The 18,167-nt window shown below is 40.0% G+C and overlaps 1 protein-coding gene and 1 long non-coding RNA gene across 4 annotated transcripts in view; one reads left to right on the top strand and one right to left on the bottom strand.

The window, feature by feature from the left end:
• The first annotated feature begins 1,663 nt into the window (after positions 1 to 1,663).
• On the top strand, positions 1,664 to 4,025 carry LOC135249176 (uncharacterized). The gene is made up of 3 exons (XR_010328609.1): positions 1,664 to 1,789; positions 2,879 to 2,975; positions 3,347 to 4,025. It is a non-coding gene; the product is annotated as an uncharacterized LOC135249176 (long non-coding RNA).
• Positions 4,026 to 10,937: 6,912 nt separating this feature from the next.
• LOC135249142 (PHD finger protein 3-like) overlaps positions 10,938 to 18,167 on the bottom strand; it is a 54,349-nt gene continuing 47,119 nt past the window's right edge. For 2 of the 3 annotated variants that reach the window (XM_064324449.1, XM_064324448.1), the window contains 2 exons: positions 17,032 to 17,227; positions 10,938 to 16,948 (listed from right to left, as the gene is read on the bottom strand). In XM_064324449.1, coding sequence (XP_064180519.1) covers positions 15,477 to 16,948; positions 17,032 to 17,227 — 1,668 coding nt within the window. In that variant the 3' untranslated portion in view covers positions 10,938 to 15,476. Of the gene's footprint in view, positions 16,949 to 17,031; positions 17,228 to 18,167 lie in introns of those variants that run through there. The other variant, XR_010328602.1, reaches the window with a different exon arrangement.

The following is an 18,167-nucleotide window of genomic DNA, read 5'->3' as shown; positions in this document are numbered from 1 at the left end:
CTGGTGAGAAAGGAAGAAGTTGTTAAATTTCTCTGTCTGGACGAGAACAGCCGCGTGCCATCGGGGAAAAAGGATACAATAACTAAAAACAAAAACAACAATAGAGGCGAGTGCTAATTAAACCCCTCACTGAGCTCCATGTTCAGTTTAATTCTGAAATAAAAAAGCCTTTCTTGCAGTCAGACAGTTTGTTAGCTACTGTCCATTTTGTGACACCACCCAAAGCATCAGATCGGAACACATGTGCATGCATGAACCATGAAAATGTCAAGCTTTTAGTAGACAAACTGCAGCAGAAAGGTCTGCTGCAAACTGCCAGCATTTCAGAGCTGTTGACTTCAATTGTATGTGATCCACAAAGCAAGGAGTGCATGTATCAGATCTGTGCGAAGTGCTGTTACAATGGCATCGAGGTGGCAGTACATCAGGAGGAAGTACCTGTTACATGGCAGCAGTGGTCACGAGAGACAAATCGGATGGACAGAGAACATTCGCAAATTTTGCTAAGACAACTCAAAGTGGAACATGGTCTGACCGATTGGAGCTGTTCAACCACTTGATTCTCTGGCTAAACATCACTTCAACTGGTTACACCAAGCCAAAGAGTGCAGAGGATTAAAAGAAACCCTGAAGGAGGATGAAGTTTGCATTCATGTACTTTTCAGAAAAGTTTCATGCAAGCTGAATAGCGAAGTCCAAGCTTTTAATTTCGGAGGAAGCAGGAAACAGAACACAGTTCACACGTGTGGCCTATACAGCACATGGATGTCAGTCATATGCCACCATCTCTTCATCTCTTTGGCATGATGAACGTGCTATATGGGCCCACTTAGATCCGGTGCTGAAGTATGTGAGGGAGAGGTGCAATTCTCCCCCCACAACTTTACATGTCATGAATGATGGACCTGTCACACAGTACAGGAATAAGGAGAACTTTTACCTTCTTAGCACAATACCATTTCTCTCCGGCATCAAGTGTGTGACAGGGAACTTCTCAGAGAAGTCCCATGGCAAAGGGGCTCCTGATGGTGTTGGTGGGGCTGTGAAACACACTGCAGACTCTGCTGTTCAAAGAGGTGCAGATGCGCAGACCCCAGAGTATCTGTACAACCTATTAAAGGAAAAGGAGTCAAGCATCAAGTACTACTGGATCTCTGATGAATACATTGAGAGATATGATGAGGCTCTTCTAGACGATGTTCCAGTTGTGAAAGGAACACTAAAAATCCACCAGGTGACCTGACCTCAGCACTACTTGGCAAAATCCAGCACAGGGAAATCTCTTGTTTCTGTAGCAGACCAGAGATCTTCCAATGTCATAATCCCTCAAAAGTGGACTTCTAGAATACAACTGAGGTCCCTCCCATGAGTCCCCAAGCCGAAGAAAACCCCCATGATCTGAATGGGAAATTCATACTTGTGTGATGTATGATGGTCAATCCTTTGTGCGGCAAGTCCTCAAGGTGGTGGTCATGAAATGGAGGTGAGCTGCATGCAGCAGTCAGGAGGGAAGAATGCCTCATCCTCTTGGCATTATATTTTACTACACATCAGATGTGCTGGAAGTGATCTCCGAGGCAGAGTTCCTCAATATACGCCACTAAAAGCTGAACAGTACAGATTGCACTGTTTAGAAAATCTGTAATTTTATGGTACGTATACTAGTATTTTTAACCGCATTATTCCTTCATAACCTTTTCACGGACTTTTTCCTTTAAACGCGATGCATTGTGGGTGCCATGGTGAGATGTACGTGCGATACACGCAGGAGCGGTGAGACAACTCTGCGGTAAGAAACATATGTTAATCTTAAATCTTTCTATCTTTGACGTAGTTAACCATTTAAAGTTTAATAGTATTTAGGCTGCCGGTCTGTTTACGATCTCTAGTGTAACGTTATATTTATTATTTAATTGACCTAGCCAGCTGGCGGCAGTAATTCAAACTTGGCCAATTGGATAGCTAACAGTATAATAAGCTCACAGTTAACTTTTGTAGGGTGAAATAATGATTTTTATCTGTTGTGTGCTTACGCATATATTCCGTTTCTGCAAGGTTAGAGCTTTTCCTGATCTAAGATGCATAAAGTAATTTACTGTGCTCGCTAACGTTATCAAAACGGGCAGCAGAAAAAGCGCCAGGAAACGTGTGCAGGAGTGCCTGTGTGGACTTTTTAAAATGAGCAGCAGAAAAGGGGCCATGAAATGTGTGCAGGAGGAGTGCCTGTGGACCTAATCTCCAGTTCTATCAAGCAATTCTTGTTTTAACGAGATTATATTAATAACGTGCTTGTTTTCAGATAAGCTTTGTCTGCCATTGGCAAAATTTACAGCCGAAAACCTTGCGTCATAGCAAACCTTGTGTCATAGCCATCTCAATTTGGGTTGCTGAAGACTTGCTAACGGTACCCTCTTCCTTGTAACTGCCTCTCGCGTTTCTGTCAGCTAAGGCTAGTTGACATCGATTTTTGCCAAAGTAACATTAGCAATGGTGTTCACTTGTAACATGTGTGATTTTAAAAGCATCTGTAACTTCATATGTTAAACATTGTAGGCTACATAGGAATATTAATAAGGCCAGTTTTCCCTGTGGTTTCCCTATGTGTGGCAAAAGATTTTCATCTTATAGCCTAATGCTTTTAACTTGCATGTCACGAGGGCTCACCACAAAACAAGGATACAGCCAGGCACGTTATAACCGCTATATTTCTGTGCCTTTGAAATATGCTTTAGATTGTTGCAGCAAACAGTGTCGAAATGTTACAGAGCTTGTTTCCCACCAGAATTCTCATATGAATGGTCTTGAAATACCATGTCCCTATGATGGCTGTTCAAAATATTTAAAATTAAGAACATCCTTTTCCTCCCATATTTCAAAGACCTAAAGACCGATAACTCAAAGACCCCTTGGAGCTGGTCTCCAGCATCGGCAAATATCTCGGTGACAACACAGACAAACTACTAATCCACAAAGAGGTGAGTATTTTTTTTTTTTTTTTACCTTTAATGTGATAAATATGCTAGCAGTATGTTAGATAGTACATTAATAATGAGAATTAACTTTATTCTCAAGAGAATAATGTGTTTGTCAAAAGCAAATACATACACTTGCTGCCACTTAGGTGTCTGTTTTATTTTGTCTTATTTTATGTTTTGAATGTCTTCTGGATGTTTCCCCTATTCTTTCAAGCTGGCCCACATCACCCCACTGCTGAAAAAGCCCACTCTGGATCCCTCTGTCATCCAGAACTACCGTCCTGTCTCCCTTCTCCCTTTCCTATCCAAAACAATTGAACGAGCTGCTTCTAACCAACTCTCCTCTTTTCTCTCACTGAACAACCTCCTAGACCCCTACCAGTCCGGCTTCAGACCTGGCCACTTGACAGAGACCGCACTCCTCTCGGTCAGTGAGTCGCTTCACGCCGCACAAGCAGCCTCCCATTCATCTGTCCTGATCCTCCTAGACCTTTCTGCTGCCTTTGACACAGTCAACCACCCCATCCTCCTGTCCTCCCTGGCAGCTATTGGGATCTGTGGCACAGCACTAGACTGGATTGAGTCCTACCTCTCCGGTCGCTCCTTCCAAGTCGCCTGGGCTGGTGCAGTATCAGCACCTCGCCCCCTTGCCACAGGAGTTCCCCAGGGCTCTGTCCTTGGTCCCCTCCTATTCTCCCTGTACACCCAATCTCTTGGTCCTGTAATCTCTGCCCATGGGTTGTCCTATCATTGTTATGCCGATGACACCCAACTCTTTCTCTCCTTCCCCCCCTCTGACACTCAGGTCTCTGCTCGCATCTCTGCTTGCCTGAGGGACATCCAGAGCTGGATGGATAACCACCATCTTAAGCTGAACCCAGGTAAGACGGAGATGATCTTCATCCCTGCTCCATCCTCTAACCTTCTTGACTTTTCTATTTCCCTAGGGGACACCGTGGTGTCATCATCACCCACCGCAAAAAACCTTGGAGTGGTGATGGACAACAGACTGTCCCTCTCCCAGAACATCACGGCGGTGAGTCGAACGTGCAGGTTGTTCCTGTACAACATCCGGAGAACCCGCCCCTTCCTCACCACCTACGCAACCCAGCTCCTGGTTCAAGCGATGGTCCTGTCCCGCCTGGACTACTGCAACTCACTACTGGCTGGTCTGCCAGCATCCGCCATCAGACCCCTGCAGCTCATCCAGAATGCTGCAGCACGTCTGGTCTACAACCTCCCCAGACATTCCCATGTCACCCCCCTGCTCACTGACCTCCACTGGCTGCCTGTTATGGCTCGCATCAAATTTAAGACCTTGGTGCTTGCATACCAGGCAGCTAAGGGGTCAGCACCAGGGTACATCCAGAGGATCATCAGACCCTACACACCAGCCAGACCTCTCCGTTCTGCCACCTCTGGACGCTTGGCACCTCCCCCTCTTCGCGTCTGTACTTCCCGCTCCCGTCTGCTGTCTGTCCTGGCCCCTCGCTGGTGGAATGACCTCCCCGTGGCGGTCAGAACAGCAGAGAATTTTACCACCTTCAAACGCAGACTGAAGACTCATCTCTTCAGGCTGCACCTCTCCCCACCCCTCCCTAGCCTATAGTTTAGCTCACTATACCTAGTTAGGATAATATGATTACGTTAGTGTATTTGGCAGGACTGTTGTTTTTGTCTGATTAGGCAAATGTGATTCCAGTGCTAGTTTGTACTTGGTAGGATTCTTGTTTGCTGAACAGCTTACTCTACAGGGCTGGAGTCCTGATCGATGTGGTCACTTCTGGCACTACGATCCTTACTTCACTCTAGTGTTTCTTTTGCACCTCTACATCGTGAACCAATGCACTTGTTGTACGTCGCTCTGGATAAGAGCGTCTGCTAAATGCCTGTAATGTAATGTAATGCTTCAACCTTACCACACTGACTTTGCCAAGCACTCCATGTGTCATCATTCTTGGTAAGCAAATTGTGATGTGAATTACTTAAAGTAATAATCTCGAAGATTTTCATTAAAATAAATGTCTGTTAAGTCACTATCTATCGCTGCATTGGGTAACACAATGGTGATTGAGCCTATTTTTATATTAATTTATACTATTATTATTATCATAATTCATGATTTAAAAACTTGGTGTCTGTGGCGACATTCCCGGGAAAAAAATCACAAGCGGCGCACAGTTAATGATGCGTTTTTCATCACCCATCAGTGGTTGGTCCGCCAGAGAGGGTAGGCGGAACTAACGCAACAGGCTCGCTCTTCAACTCACTTGTGTGTGAGCAGCGTACTGTTTTTTCCGGTGTCTGCATGCGTTACGATAACAGAGAAAGGGGGGGTTGGGGGAGTTATGGAACCCTTTTTGTGTAACATGAGAGATCATATTATTTGTTGACGTAGATTTCGTATTACATTTAATGACAATGTAACTTTACTACTCTGTTGGTATGGAAAGCCAACAGTCCAATATTCCACATTGTCTTCCATCCATCCCTCTCCTTTGAAAAGCACATCAACAACACTGTCAAGGTTTCATTTTTTCACCTGTTCACGCCTTCATTTCCAGCAGACTGGACTACTGCAATGCACTCCACACTGGTCTTCCCTCCCGTCTCCTACACAAACTGCAATTAGTTCAGAACTCGGCCGCAAGAATACTGTCCCGCACATCCTCCCGGTCTCACATCACCCCTATCTTGAAAGATTTAAACTGGCTCCCAATCACATCACGCATCACATTCAAACTCCTCCTCCTAGTTTACAAATCCCTAAATGGCCTCGCGCCCACTTACCTCGCTGATCTCCTGCTCCCCTACCAGCCACCCAGACAGTTACGTTCATCCACTGCCGGCCTCCTCACCATCATCCCCTCTCAGCGCCGTTCTTTTGGCGACCGCGCCTTCTCAGTTGCTGCCCCCAAACTCTGGAATGCCCTCCCCCCTGACATCCGTACCGCTGACTCACTCACCTCCTTCAAATCACGTCTTAAAACCCACCTCTTTTCCCTAGCTTTCCCTTGATGTTTGTCTTCCCCCCCCCCCTATTTTTATTTTTTTGTCTCTGAATTGTATGTTTCATTGTATGTATGTATATATGTATGTACCACTTATTGTAAAGCGTCTTTGAGTTCATGAAAAGTGCTATATAAAATACATTTATTATTATTATTATTATTATTATTATTATTACTAAATTACATAGCTATTTGCACAGCTAACGCTAGCTACCGGACCATGTCAAGAAAGACAACATTAGTCTAGACAATGTTGCGCACAGTATCCATCTCTCATACAGGTAACGTTGCGTTAGCTAGCTAGCTAATGTAATTAACACAATCTAATGTCGGCTAACAATTTGAAAAAAACGCTAGCTAACGCTACCGACCGGTACCGACCTCGCAAACCGTCTCTCGAATGCAATGCTGCCTTGTTGCAACGTTGCAGTGTAGCTAACTTAAGGCCAGTTCAGGTCAATGATTCGCAACGAGACTGGGTGCAACTTGCAAAATTCCAAGACGTCTGATTGTAAACGTTCTAAAACTGCACTTGGCGATTTGACAAGGACGGTCTTTTAAAACCTCAGGGCAGGCAACGGCTCTGCTACTAGCCAGTTCACACCGTTGCAATTTTCTCTGCAACATTCTAAAACCGTTTCGCCTCGTTGCGAATCATTGATCTGAACTGGCCTTAACGTTACCGTTATTTACATTGCCATCGAGTTCATCAATATATTATAATGATCGGAATAAAGCCGGAGTATGTGGAGCAGAGCAGGGTCTGATTTCTGAAGACGTCATGCAGGAGAAAACTAAATAAAAGAATACGGCAGTATGGATTAGCATTGTTATTATTTTATTACGCTTCCTCATATGTTCCTTCAGCCTTTATGCCCTTTTTGATGAAATCTCCTTTGTTTTTGTTTTATTCTTCTTGTTCTGATTGCTAATTTAACACCCAGCTTTATTCTCGAACAGTTCAGCTAGCAAAACCAGAAACGCCAGGGATAACATTTTGCAAGGCAGTTGTTTCAAAAATACCACACAACAATCATTCACGAAAAAGACTGCTTATTGTGCACGAGATACATAATTGCACGAGCCACAGCGAATCCCGCAAATTCTTCTCTGCAGTGTATGTAAGATGTTCATACCGGGCAAAAGGTGGATAAAGAACGTTTGCAGAAATTGATCATCACTAATTCTACCCCAGGTTTGCTAGGGCATTTTAACCCGGCTCGGCAGTGTAAAGACATCTTGAGTTAGCCTAATGTTAAACAACGAATGAGTATGTACATAACGTTACTTTTATAACAACCGTTTTTCATTCAGTAAATAGTAGCTAAGTGTTATAGTTGGCGTGCCAACTGACTGACGTCACACAGGCGACACTGGTTGGATCTATGGGAAGTGAGGTCCAAAAACACACCTGCAATTACCGCTTCTCGCCATAGAGAACGAAACTGAAATCTTCGAGATTGTCACTTTAAGAATAGCACTGATTTGACAAAAAAAGTTTTTTCTCAATCTCAAAGTTGTGGACAGCTAAACTGGAGAGCTCTCGGATTATGTGTGTTTCCAAATTCCGATCTGTTTATAAACTGAAAAAAATGCTGCACTTACATATATAGTTACAAAAACATATAGTTTGTGGTACAATATATTCTTTACTTTGATTTCACTTTGATTTGGTACTACAGTGTACTACAGCATGTTATACAATAAAGTTTTTGAAAGTAGAATTTTGTTGCGCAGTGTATTTTATGTATGGAGAAAAATTAAATTAAATTAAATTAGTACATTTTATTACAAGTGCAATGTGAAGATGTAGATCTTATCATGTAAAAAGAAAAGTAGTGTATTATTCGTGTTTTATGGGAGGTTTGTGAAATTTACAGAAAATGTTCCATTTAATATTGTATAATTAAAAGAAACAAGATAATTTAATAGAAATTGTATGGTATATTTACAGAAAGTTTTTTGTAAATGACTTTGTTAATTAATGGTGCAACATTGTTATTTAAAAAATATAATCTGTAAATTCACAGAAAAGGTAATCACTTTTGTGTCCGTAAATTCATGGGTGAATTATGTAATTTTACAGAAAAATCAGTAAAAACCAGAAAGGAAAAAGTCCCCTCAAAAAACGGAAAAAATAGTGGACATGATTCTGCCAGTACTTTTTCCGTTTTTTTACAGTGTGGGACAATTTCACAAGAAACACCTGAATGAAAAAAACAAAACAATTCACAATGCCACAAGTGCCTGAAAGAATGTTTGATGGTTGATCTAATACACTGAATTTCTTTAGGCTTGTAAAATCAGCAGCTTCACGTAGCAAGCCTTTTTTTCAAACATGTTTACACTGTTATGTGTATTCAGAAAGTACTGTCTTTTGTGTTTCCCGAAAGCAATTCAATATGAAATTTCATGAGACTTGATGTTTCATTTTAAGCATTAATCAAATGTTGTCTTATTGACATTATCATTGTTGCAGTATTGTTTTGAATGCTGAATGTGCAGTGTTGTTTTGAATGCTGGCCTGAATTAAATGTAATTGTATGATTAAGTTCCAGTATAAAATGCTCAAGTTTTGAATAAAAGCCAAATGAAACCAGAGTAAAATTCATTTACATATCCTTCTTTTTATTTTGTGAATATCAATTGTTATTGAGCACAATGTCAGGTGGCGCGACTGGTCATGGTCAGGTGGTGTGACCAGCAAATTTACATTTAAATGTATCCATTCCCATTGCAACTGCAAAATTAAATCAGAAATATAACTGAAAATCATGTATACAAATAATTTTTACTGTTAAAAAAAGGTTTTTTTTTCTTTCTCTCTATGAAAAATAAGGTGTTTGAAAACAAAAAGAAGCGGCCGTTTCTGTAAATGGAATAAAACTGCTATAAATAAAGAAATTAAAGTGGAATTTACCATGTGATGTGTATTTTACGCACTACAATGTTTCATATTTGCAAGTTTTCAGTAGTGGTAAATACATTAAAAGTGTATTATTCAAAATTAATATATGGTCGCGCCACCTGACATTTTCTTGGTGGTTAAATCTGAAATCTTTTTTAAAAATGTATTTATATCACCTTAAAAGCTACGAAACAAATATAAATACATAGGATACATTCTTGTAGAATTAAGAATGTATTTAAAATCCATTTTGCTCAGTATTTTTCTTTTTTCATTTTGAAAACCTTATTTGTCATTGACCTTACTGGAGCACCATGTTATTAACCAGTGACCAGACCTGGGTCAAATACATATTTAAAGCATTTAATTAATTTTAAATACTTATTTAGAAATTATTTGAAATTCAGCATTTACAAATACTGAGTATTTAAATAAAAAAATCTGGAGAATTTTCATGTATTTGCAATTACTTTCAAATATGTCTTAAAAAACATTTAAAATACTGAATTTAACTGAACTTAAACATAAAGTGTTTGATTTAATGGAATAATTTGAGAATAATTTCACAATATAAAGTGGTGCAACATGTGCAATTGCACCAAGCTGTTGAAAGACTTGAAAAGCACTGGATATGCGAGAAACTGTCAGCTCTGAAAGTTGAGCATTTTGACTAATTACAGGACAGTATTTTGATGAGAACAAATACCACTAAGGGCTGGTGCATACAATGCTGAGTGAGGTAACAAGTCTCGAGACTGAGTTTCTAAAGCAGATTCCTAGTCTTAAAGGAACCTCTGAGTGCCATGATAGATAACAAGTTTCAGGGTATGAATTTCTCAAAACAGATTCCTAGTCCTAAAGGAACCTCTGAGTATTGAATAGTCAGTAACCAGTTTCAGGATATGAGTTTCTAATAAACAGATTCCAAGCCTCAACGGGACCTCGGAGTGCTAAGTCAGACATAAACATATAAAAATAAAATCCCTTGTGAGGACAACAAAGCCTGGGGGGGTTGCAAAAGGGGACCAGAGCTCTGAGGTGCAGGTATGCTGCTCAACACCACAAGGTATATACCAGGTTTTGGGTATTTGATCTGTGCCCCCTGTCTAACCGATAACTAAAATAAATTCTAAAAAATTTCTTTAGTTTGGCGTAGTCGGCAGGACAACAAATTTTCTTTACAGTTTTGGCATAGTCGGCAAAGTAAAATAAAAAGTAAAACATGAATAGGAATATTCATCAATTAGAATCCGTTTATAATTTCTAGGGGTGCCAATAGCTGTGATGTGTGAGAAAAATGTAATTAAAAATTTTTTTTTTTTACATTTTTCTCTTTGAATAAATTTACCTAAATGAAAAGTTAGGCTCTCTCATACTTCCAGAGTAAGATCAATGTGAAAAACAAGATATTTTTTCATACCCTTTTTTGCTCATCTTTACCAAGGGTGCCAATAATTCTGGAGAGCACTGCAAATAATTCAAGAACTACAAAAAGCACTCAGTAGAGTGCAGAACTCTGCCAAGGTACAACAATCTCCCCTTGCATTACTGTGCACAGCAAATGTCTTGGCAATTTTCTTATAAAGAAGGGTTTTGTATACGAGCCAATAAAATAAATGTGCCATTGACAGAAAAGGCATATTCTCCTAAGGGAGCTGTTCTAGAAGAACCAGTGTTGGTGAGCGACCCATCACATGGAAGCCATGTCTTTTATTTTTATACGTACAAGTTCCGGACAAAAGCGATTTGATAGGTATGGAGTTGGGTAGGGTAAGGGAAAATCACTAGCTCAGATATGTTTTGTATGCTTATGATCATTTCTCTCATTTTGGGTTTTAAAAACCCTAGACATGGCGAAATGAGCCTGTTGTTTTCTGCTAGTGAATCGGCAGGAAGTGGTCAGCGTTGCACAAGTGATTATTGATTATCATTGTTTGTTTTTACGTGCAATGATGTGAGAAAATAATTGAGTATTTTATTCAAGTATTAATACTACAGGTGTGATGTTTTCATAGGACGTAGTAACTATACATTGACAAACTATAGTTTGACCTACATTTATTTTACAGCGTTAAAGAAGTGTGGTGTGAGAGATAAATGCTAGGGTTAAGTACTACCTTCTCCGTGGAATGCTGGAATATTTAAAAACTACAGACATTATGAAGTGGTTTTAAAAAGCATACTTCCAGTGTTGCTGCAGCAGGTATTTCCAAGTAATAATGAGACACAAGTATGTTAAGAACAGGTTTTCAATGCAAATACATTATTTATCATAAACCAGACTTCTTTTACTTATTGAAATTGTTTTACTTACAAATAACTGGGTTTAAAACAAATATTGAAAGCACTATTACACACATTACACATTCATACTAATACATCCCTAAAATATAAATTAAAAAGATCATCATTATTATACTTTCACCCATTCATTCTCCAAAATTTGAAGTGTCCAACCGTATTTGTCAGCAATCAGTACCGCAAACTCAGCTATTGATTTGGGAGAAGGTAGAAAAGCATGTGTTTTACCCAAAAGCATGTGCTGTAAGTTGCTGTTTTTACGACACTGTTATTCACAGGCATGCACAGACACGAGTCAGAGGAAGATGAGAGGGCCTTATCAAGCGGGTCATTTCAGGTGACTCAAACAGTCCTATTCACGCATGATTCGAGAGCCAAATGTGCATTGCCCTGTGGGGCTGTTGGTCATCTACAAACTACATCAGAATATGCACTCTAACAGTGTCATAACAGGATGAACCATTCAGCTGCCCCACAGATCAACATTTTTATCCACATCATTTATCTAAGTCAGAGGTGTCCCAGCATTGCCAGCACAACTGTTCCATGAGTATTTTCCTTCTGTTAAAGGGCCCACGATTGTAAAATATATGTTTTGTACACTACTTGCATATATAACACTGAAAATAAACACCAGGGACATCCAGCAATGTATGAAAGTTCACTAAATTCAAATAACTGCCATGACAGATGTAGGTACCAACATTATAAAAAACATTAATCCATTGTCTCGTAATTAAAGTAGAAAGCAGAAATTCTATAAGTGCTCACAAACAAGCTAATCAGAAAGCAAAACCATTTTGCTAATAGTTTAATATTTAAAAAAAAAATTTTTTTAACCGCTTTAATATGGTCTGTAAATAATACACAGAAAACCATTCTAAATATAAAAGTATGACAAGCTGAAAATTACACGACAACAAGAAAAATTAAGAACTCATACAGTGAGCTCCATAATATCTGGCACAAAGACATTTTTTCCTCATTTGCTTCTGTACTCAACAATTTTAGAATTGCAATCAAACATAATCGCATGTGGTTAAAGTGCAGATTCTCACCTTTTATTAAAGGGTATCTTTATACATTTTGGTTTCACCAGGTAAAAATGCATGCACTTTTTATACATAGTCAACTCCCATTTCAGTGCACCATAATGTTTGGGACAAATGGCTCCACAAATGTCTCTCATTAGTCTTCTTAAATTGCTTCCTTAGAGCAGGTATGATAACTTTCAGTATCTAGTCTTGATTCTAGGATTTTGATTGCCTTTGGAATTTCTTATTGGTGTTTGTCAACAGGAAAATCAGAGTTGTGCCAATGAAAGTCAAGGAGGCCATTATGAGGCTGAGAAATAAGAAAAAACAGACACACGCCAAACATTAGCCTTACCAAAATGAGAAAGAGAAAACTGTCAAGATCAGTAATCGCAAAGGGCCTGGGAGGCCAAGAAAGACCTCAACAGTTGATCAGTGAAGAATTCTCACCATAATGAAGAAAAATCCCCAAACATCTGGCCAGCAGATCAGAAACATTCTTCAGGAGGCAGGTGTGGATGTGGCATTTGTCAATTTAACAATAACATGATCCCAAATATACTACTAAAGCAACAAAGGAGTTTTTTTAAAAACTGGAATATTCTTGACTGGCTAAGTCATTCACTCAATCTGAATCCCCTTGAACAAGCGTTTCATATCCTCTAGAGAAGATTTGAGGCAACTAGCCCCCGAAACAAGTAGGAGCTGAAGATGGCTGCAGTACAGTCATGGCAGAGCAACACCAAAGAAGACACTTGGCACCTGGTGATGTCTATGGGTCAGAGAGCAGTCATTGCATGCAAAGGATATGCAACAAAGTACTAAGCATGACTACTTTCATTTATAAGTATGGGCTACGTATGAAAAGTGCTGTAATTTCTGTGGTGAAACCAAAGTGTATAAAAATACCCTTAAATAAAAGCAAACAATGCACATTTTATCCACACATAATAGTTTGATTACAAATATAGAATTATGGATTACAGACAAATAAAAAAGTCTTTGTCCCAAACATTATGGAGCTCACTGTATATAATGGCATGAAAAAGTATTTTCCCCCTTCCCAATATTTTTGCATATTTGTCACACTGAAGATCAGATCTTCAGACAAAATGTAGCCTAATATTAGACAACGGGAAACTGAGTAAACACAAAAAACATTTTGAATAATTTCATATTACCCATGTGAAAAAGTTATTTCCATTTTAGCAACTAAGAGTTACCAGTTAACTTAATTTAAATGATAATTAGATTCAGCTGAATAAACACAGCCAGGATTGGCTGCAGCTAGCCATGTTGAATCTAAACCTCTCATATTGAACCTTACCATCAGAGTGAAGTAGACTGCAAAGGTTCTGCAAGCACACTATGCCAAGATTAAATGAAATTCCAGAAGAGATTAGAAAAAAGGTTGTTGAAATATCAGTCTGGAAAGGGTTAAAAGCAATTTCCAAGGCTTTGGGACTCCATCAAACCACAGTGAGAGCCATTATGTTCAAATGGCGAACACTTGGAACAGTGATGAATCTTCCCAGGAGTGGTCGGCCTGCCAAATGTTCTTCAAGTGGGCAGTGACAACTCATCCAGGAAGTCACAAAAGATCCCAGAAAAACATCCAAAGAACTTGAGGCCTCTCTAGCCTCAGTGTTCATGACTCCACAATAAGAAAGAGACAGAGAAAAAATGGGATTTGTGAGACAGTAGGAAGGTGAAAACCACTGCTAACCACAAGAAGCATTAATGCTCATCTAACATTTGCATCCAGCACCTGGATGATCCCCAAGCCTTTTGGGTTATGTTCTGTGAACAAATGAGTTAAAAGTGGATCCTTTTGGATGACACGGGTCCCATTATGTCTGGCGTAAAGCGAATACATCATTTCAAAGAAAGAACATTCTACCAACAGTCAAAAATGGTGGTGGTAGTGTAATGGAGTTGCAATGTTTTACTGCCACGGGACCTAGATGACATGTGGTTATTGAAGGAACCATGAATTCTGCTCTGGAATTCTTAAGGACAATGTCCGGAATGTCATCTGCTTGTGAGTTGAAGCTGAAGCATAATTGGGTAATGCAAGACAGTGATCCAAAAGACAAAAGCAAGCCACATTTCAATGGCTCAAAAGAAAAAAATTAAAGCTTTTAAGTGTAGTAGTTAAAATCCTGACTTGAACCCAATAGAGGTGCTGTGGCAGGACCTGAAACGATAATTAATGCTTGTTAATGCTTGAATACCTTCCAGTTTGTCTGAAGTGAAGAAGTTCTGCAAAGAGGAGTGGGCCAAAATTCCTCAGCAGCCATGTGAAAGACTGATACAAAAATTATAGGAAGTGTTTGGTTGCAGTTATTGCTGCTGAAGGTGGTGCAACCAGTTAAGTTTAAGGGAGCAATTACTTTTCACATGGTTGATATGGGTGTTTGATAAATTATTTTTAAAATGTTTGCTCAGATTCCCTTTGTCTCATATTACATTTTGTTGAAACATCTGAAAATATTCAATGTGGCAAATGAGCAATAATAGAGGAAATCAGGAAGGGACGAATACATTTTCACTTTTTCACTATGTTGTTATGCATGTAAATAAATAATTTAATAAATGAAATTAAAGTGTCTATTACGGACTGGCAGAGCTGCTTTAAAACTTTTTCAAAGCAATATAATGATTTTCCATATCATAATTACATTCAAATCATTTATGCACTTCTACAATCCATTTAAGATTGAAAACCATTTTTAAAACTGGGCAACTTGTTCCTTTGCCACATGCCATGTTAAAGTTTTTAACCCTAGATTTTTTGAAACCTTAATCTGAGCCCTGTTTCTGTAAATGTACATAGAAATGTACAGCTATCATAAAATTACTACAAATGCAAACAATTGAAAGGTTCTAACATCTCTCTTCAGTTTTTTTTTTTTTTTTTTTTTGCATCAGCCAAAGAAGATTTATTGAAATGTCACTGGTTTCATTGGACACTACACAGCGGAATATTCAGAAGGAAGATGGAAGAGCAGAATAAGGAAAAATACTAATCATGAATATTTGCCAACAGTCATCCCACTGACCATTAGTTCATCTGAAAATTTAAATCTCCTGCTTTCCTCCCTTTTACAGTACTCGTCCCTCTTCTTGTGTTGGGTGATGTCTTTGTGTTGTGGCTGCTTTCCCATGTTCACTGTGTGTTGGTCCCAGTGCTTCAGGCACTCAGCCTTAAACCTGGTCCAGGAGGCCTCTACCTTTACAGATTTTTCTATTCATGATGTGAATCACTGTGGAACCTGTTGCTTCCATGATGAGTGCTGCCCACCTGCTTGTAACCATCCTCAGAATGGCTGTGCTGAGACTCCCAGGAATCACTGTAATGTCCCTCTGGTCCCTGAGTCTCTATTATCTGAGGTTGTATGGAGGATCTCTGAGAATTTCCCAAAAACCTGGACTCAGGAGGAACCAGCTGAGAGGATGAGAACCTGATTGAAAGAGGGGAAGGTGAGGGCCTGATCATGGTACAATTCTGACCTTGGGACTCTGGCTGTGAGAACATGGGTGGCAAAGTACTGGGATACTGCACACTGGGTGGGATCTGTGGCTGGAAGACAGGCAGTTTATTGCTTTGCAAAGGGAAAACTGGGGGTGCTTCCGCCTGGTACTGGAGTTCAGGGGCTCTGATGTGCCCTGGGGGATTGGTGCCCTGGGGTGGTTCATGCCCCCCTTGAGGAAATGCAGTGGCTGAGGGGGGTGGGAATAAACCAGGATGGGATGTGTTATGGTCTGTTTTGTCATGGAATGAACGTGCAGTGGAAGTTCCCAGGATATCAAATTCTCCATAAAGCAACTCTGGTTGAACTGAATGCCGTTGACATGCTGGCACTCCACTGGATGGACAATGGCTTTCTGAAGATTTTGAACAGGCAGAGATAACCTCTTCAGGCCTGTTAGATACAGCAATAAAACCAGGATGCTGATCAGGTTTTGATTTAGGCTGTTCATAGATTGCACCTTCCATCCTTTGTAAGACTGGGTTTTCCAGCCTTTTCCCTACCACCGATAGACCAGCGAGGACAGCCTCTGTGGAACAATCTTGTGGATTTTCCCTCGGATAAAATGCTAAATCAGCAGTTTCTTTCTCGGACAGGATGTTCATTTTTGGCTTATTGTTTGGATTGGATGTTGTTGCTGACTCCATCTGAAATGTTTTTGGGTCCTTCTTCTTCACAACAAAACGTTCCAGTCTGTTACCACCCGAACCAAGGTTTTTGCTAGGTGTACTCCCTATATCTATGCAATCACCTGCTGTGACCCGTTTGTCTGCATCCTTCTCTGAAATACATGGCAAGCTCTGCTGAAGATCATCAACTGACCTGAGTGTAGGCGAAGACAGCACACCTGGAAGAAACCGCAATGGTCTAGAAAGATCAGGTAGACTGGCCTCTGGAGCCAAGGTGGTCTTCAAGATGGGCTGTGCTGCCACGTCAACTTGAGCAGACTGTTCTACTTTAGTCACTTGCTTTGGACGAACTATTTTCAGTGAACTGAAAAAATCCATGTCCTCACTGCGAGCACTTCCATCGTCATTGGCAAAATATGACTTTGTTTTTTTCTCAGGTAAGGATCTGGCAGTAATAGTTTCAGGGATATCCACAGGTAAAACAGCTTCAAAATCTCTTTTCACCCTCTGTCGAATGATTAATCCCAAGAGGAGGCTTGGACGTTTGGCTTCCAAACCTTAGGAATCACAAAGAAAGATAAAGGTCATTTCAAAAGGAAGACTTGGACCACAGTAGATTAATTTAGAACATTGCTCTTACCAGGTCCATCGAAGGGGACAAGATGGTGTGGGATTTTTTCAGAGGACCCCAAGGGAATGAGATACATGTCTTTCACCTGCTTCATGTTATTGGCTACAACTCCATAGCGTTTCCTGCTACTGAAATAGGCATACAGCAGTGTATATGAAATCTCATCCTCTTCTGTCACAGGACTGAAACGAATCAAACAGACCTCCTGAGGAAAAAAAGGGAGGACATCATCTCAATTAGGCTTAGCAAGCTAATGACATTTAGCAACTGCTACCATCACAGACTGAACTTCACCCAGTAAATGTTATCAAGCGGTGACACATAAAATATCTGATTTTCTTTTGATTTGATCTGAATATCTTGGAAATCATATATACCCTGTGTTGGGCATAAACCCACTCCACACTCATCAGATATGCTCTTACCACTTGCAGGTGGCCATTTACACACTAAAAACCACACAGCATACTTAAGTCAAACTGGTACTGACCAGAGGTGACTTGTATCTCTCACTGATGACGACAGGTGACCTGGGTGGCTAGGGCGTAGCTAAGAGCTATGCATGCACCAATAACGTGAGGAAACCATGTCAATATGAGCCCAGGTTAAACCAGCAGGACAAATCCAATTGTGTCCCACTGCAGCAGAATCCCAATAATAATGTGTTAAAAGTTTAACTCAGGCATATTACACGGCTACCACAATGTTGTGGTAATAGTGCTCAGCCTGCATTCTGTGCCATTCAAAAGAAGCACTTCTGCAACTTCTGCGGTATGTCAGGCTAAAAACTAACCATTCCATAAAGGGCTTGACATTAACTTTTTGCCTCACCAACCACTGTGGCTAGCAGTTTTCCAAAGAAATAAGTATATTGGTGCACTGTTTGGACAAATATTTTATTTGAACAAAAACTATTACAGCTATCCAACCTGACTAAACTCTTTGAGCAAGATCTTTGCTAAGCATTTTCGCCATGTCAATACAGAAAACGAAGAGTACATGTATCCACAATTTTAAATAATAGCGATTAAATGTGCACAATTTTGCAATGCAAACAATGATTTCATTACTAATTATACACCTAATTGAGAACTGGCTATATCAGATGGTATTGAGCATTGTGTGAATATAATGTACTTATGATC

Source organism: Anguilla rostrata, chromosome 2, assembly GCF_018555375.3.
Source record: "Anguilla rostrata isolate EN2019 chromosome 2, ASM1855537v3, whole genome shotgun sequence".
NCBI lineage: Eukaryota > Metazoa > Chordata > Actinopteri > Anguilliformes > Anguillidae > Anguilla > Anguilla rostrata.
This window is presented reverse-complemented; position numbering and strand designations above follow the sequence as displayed.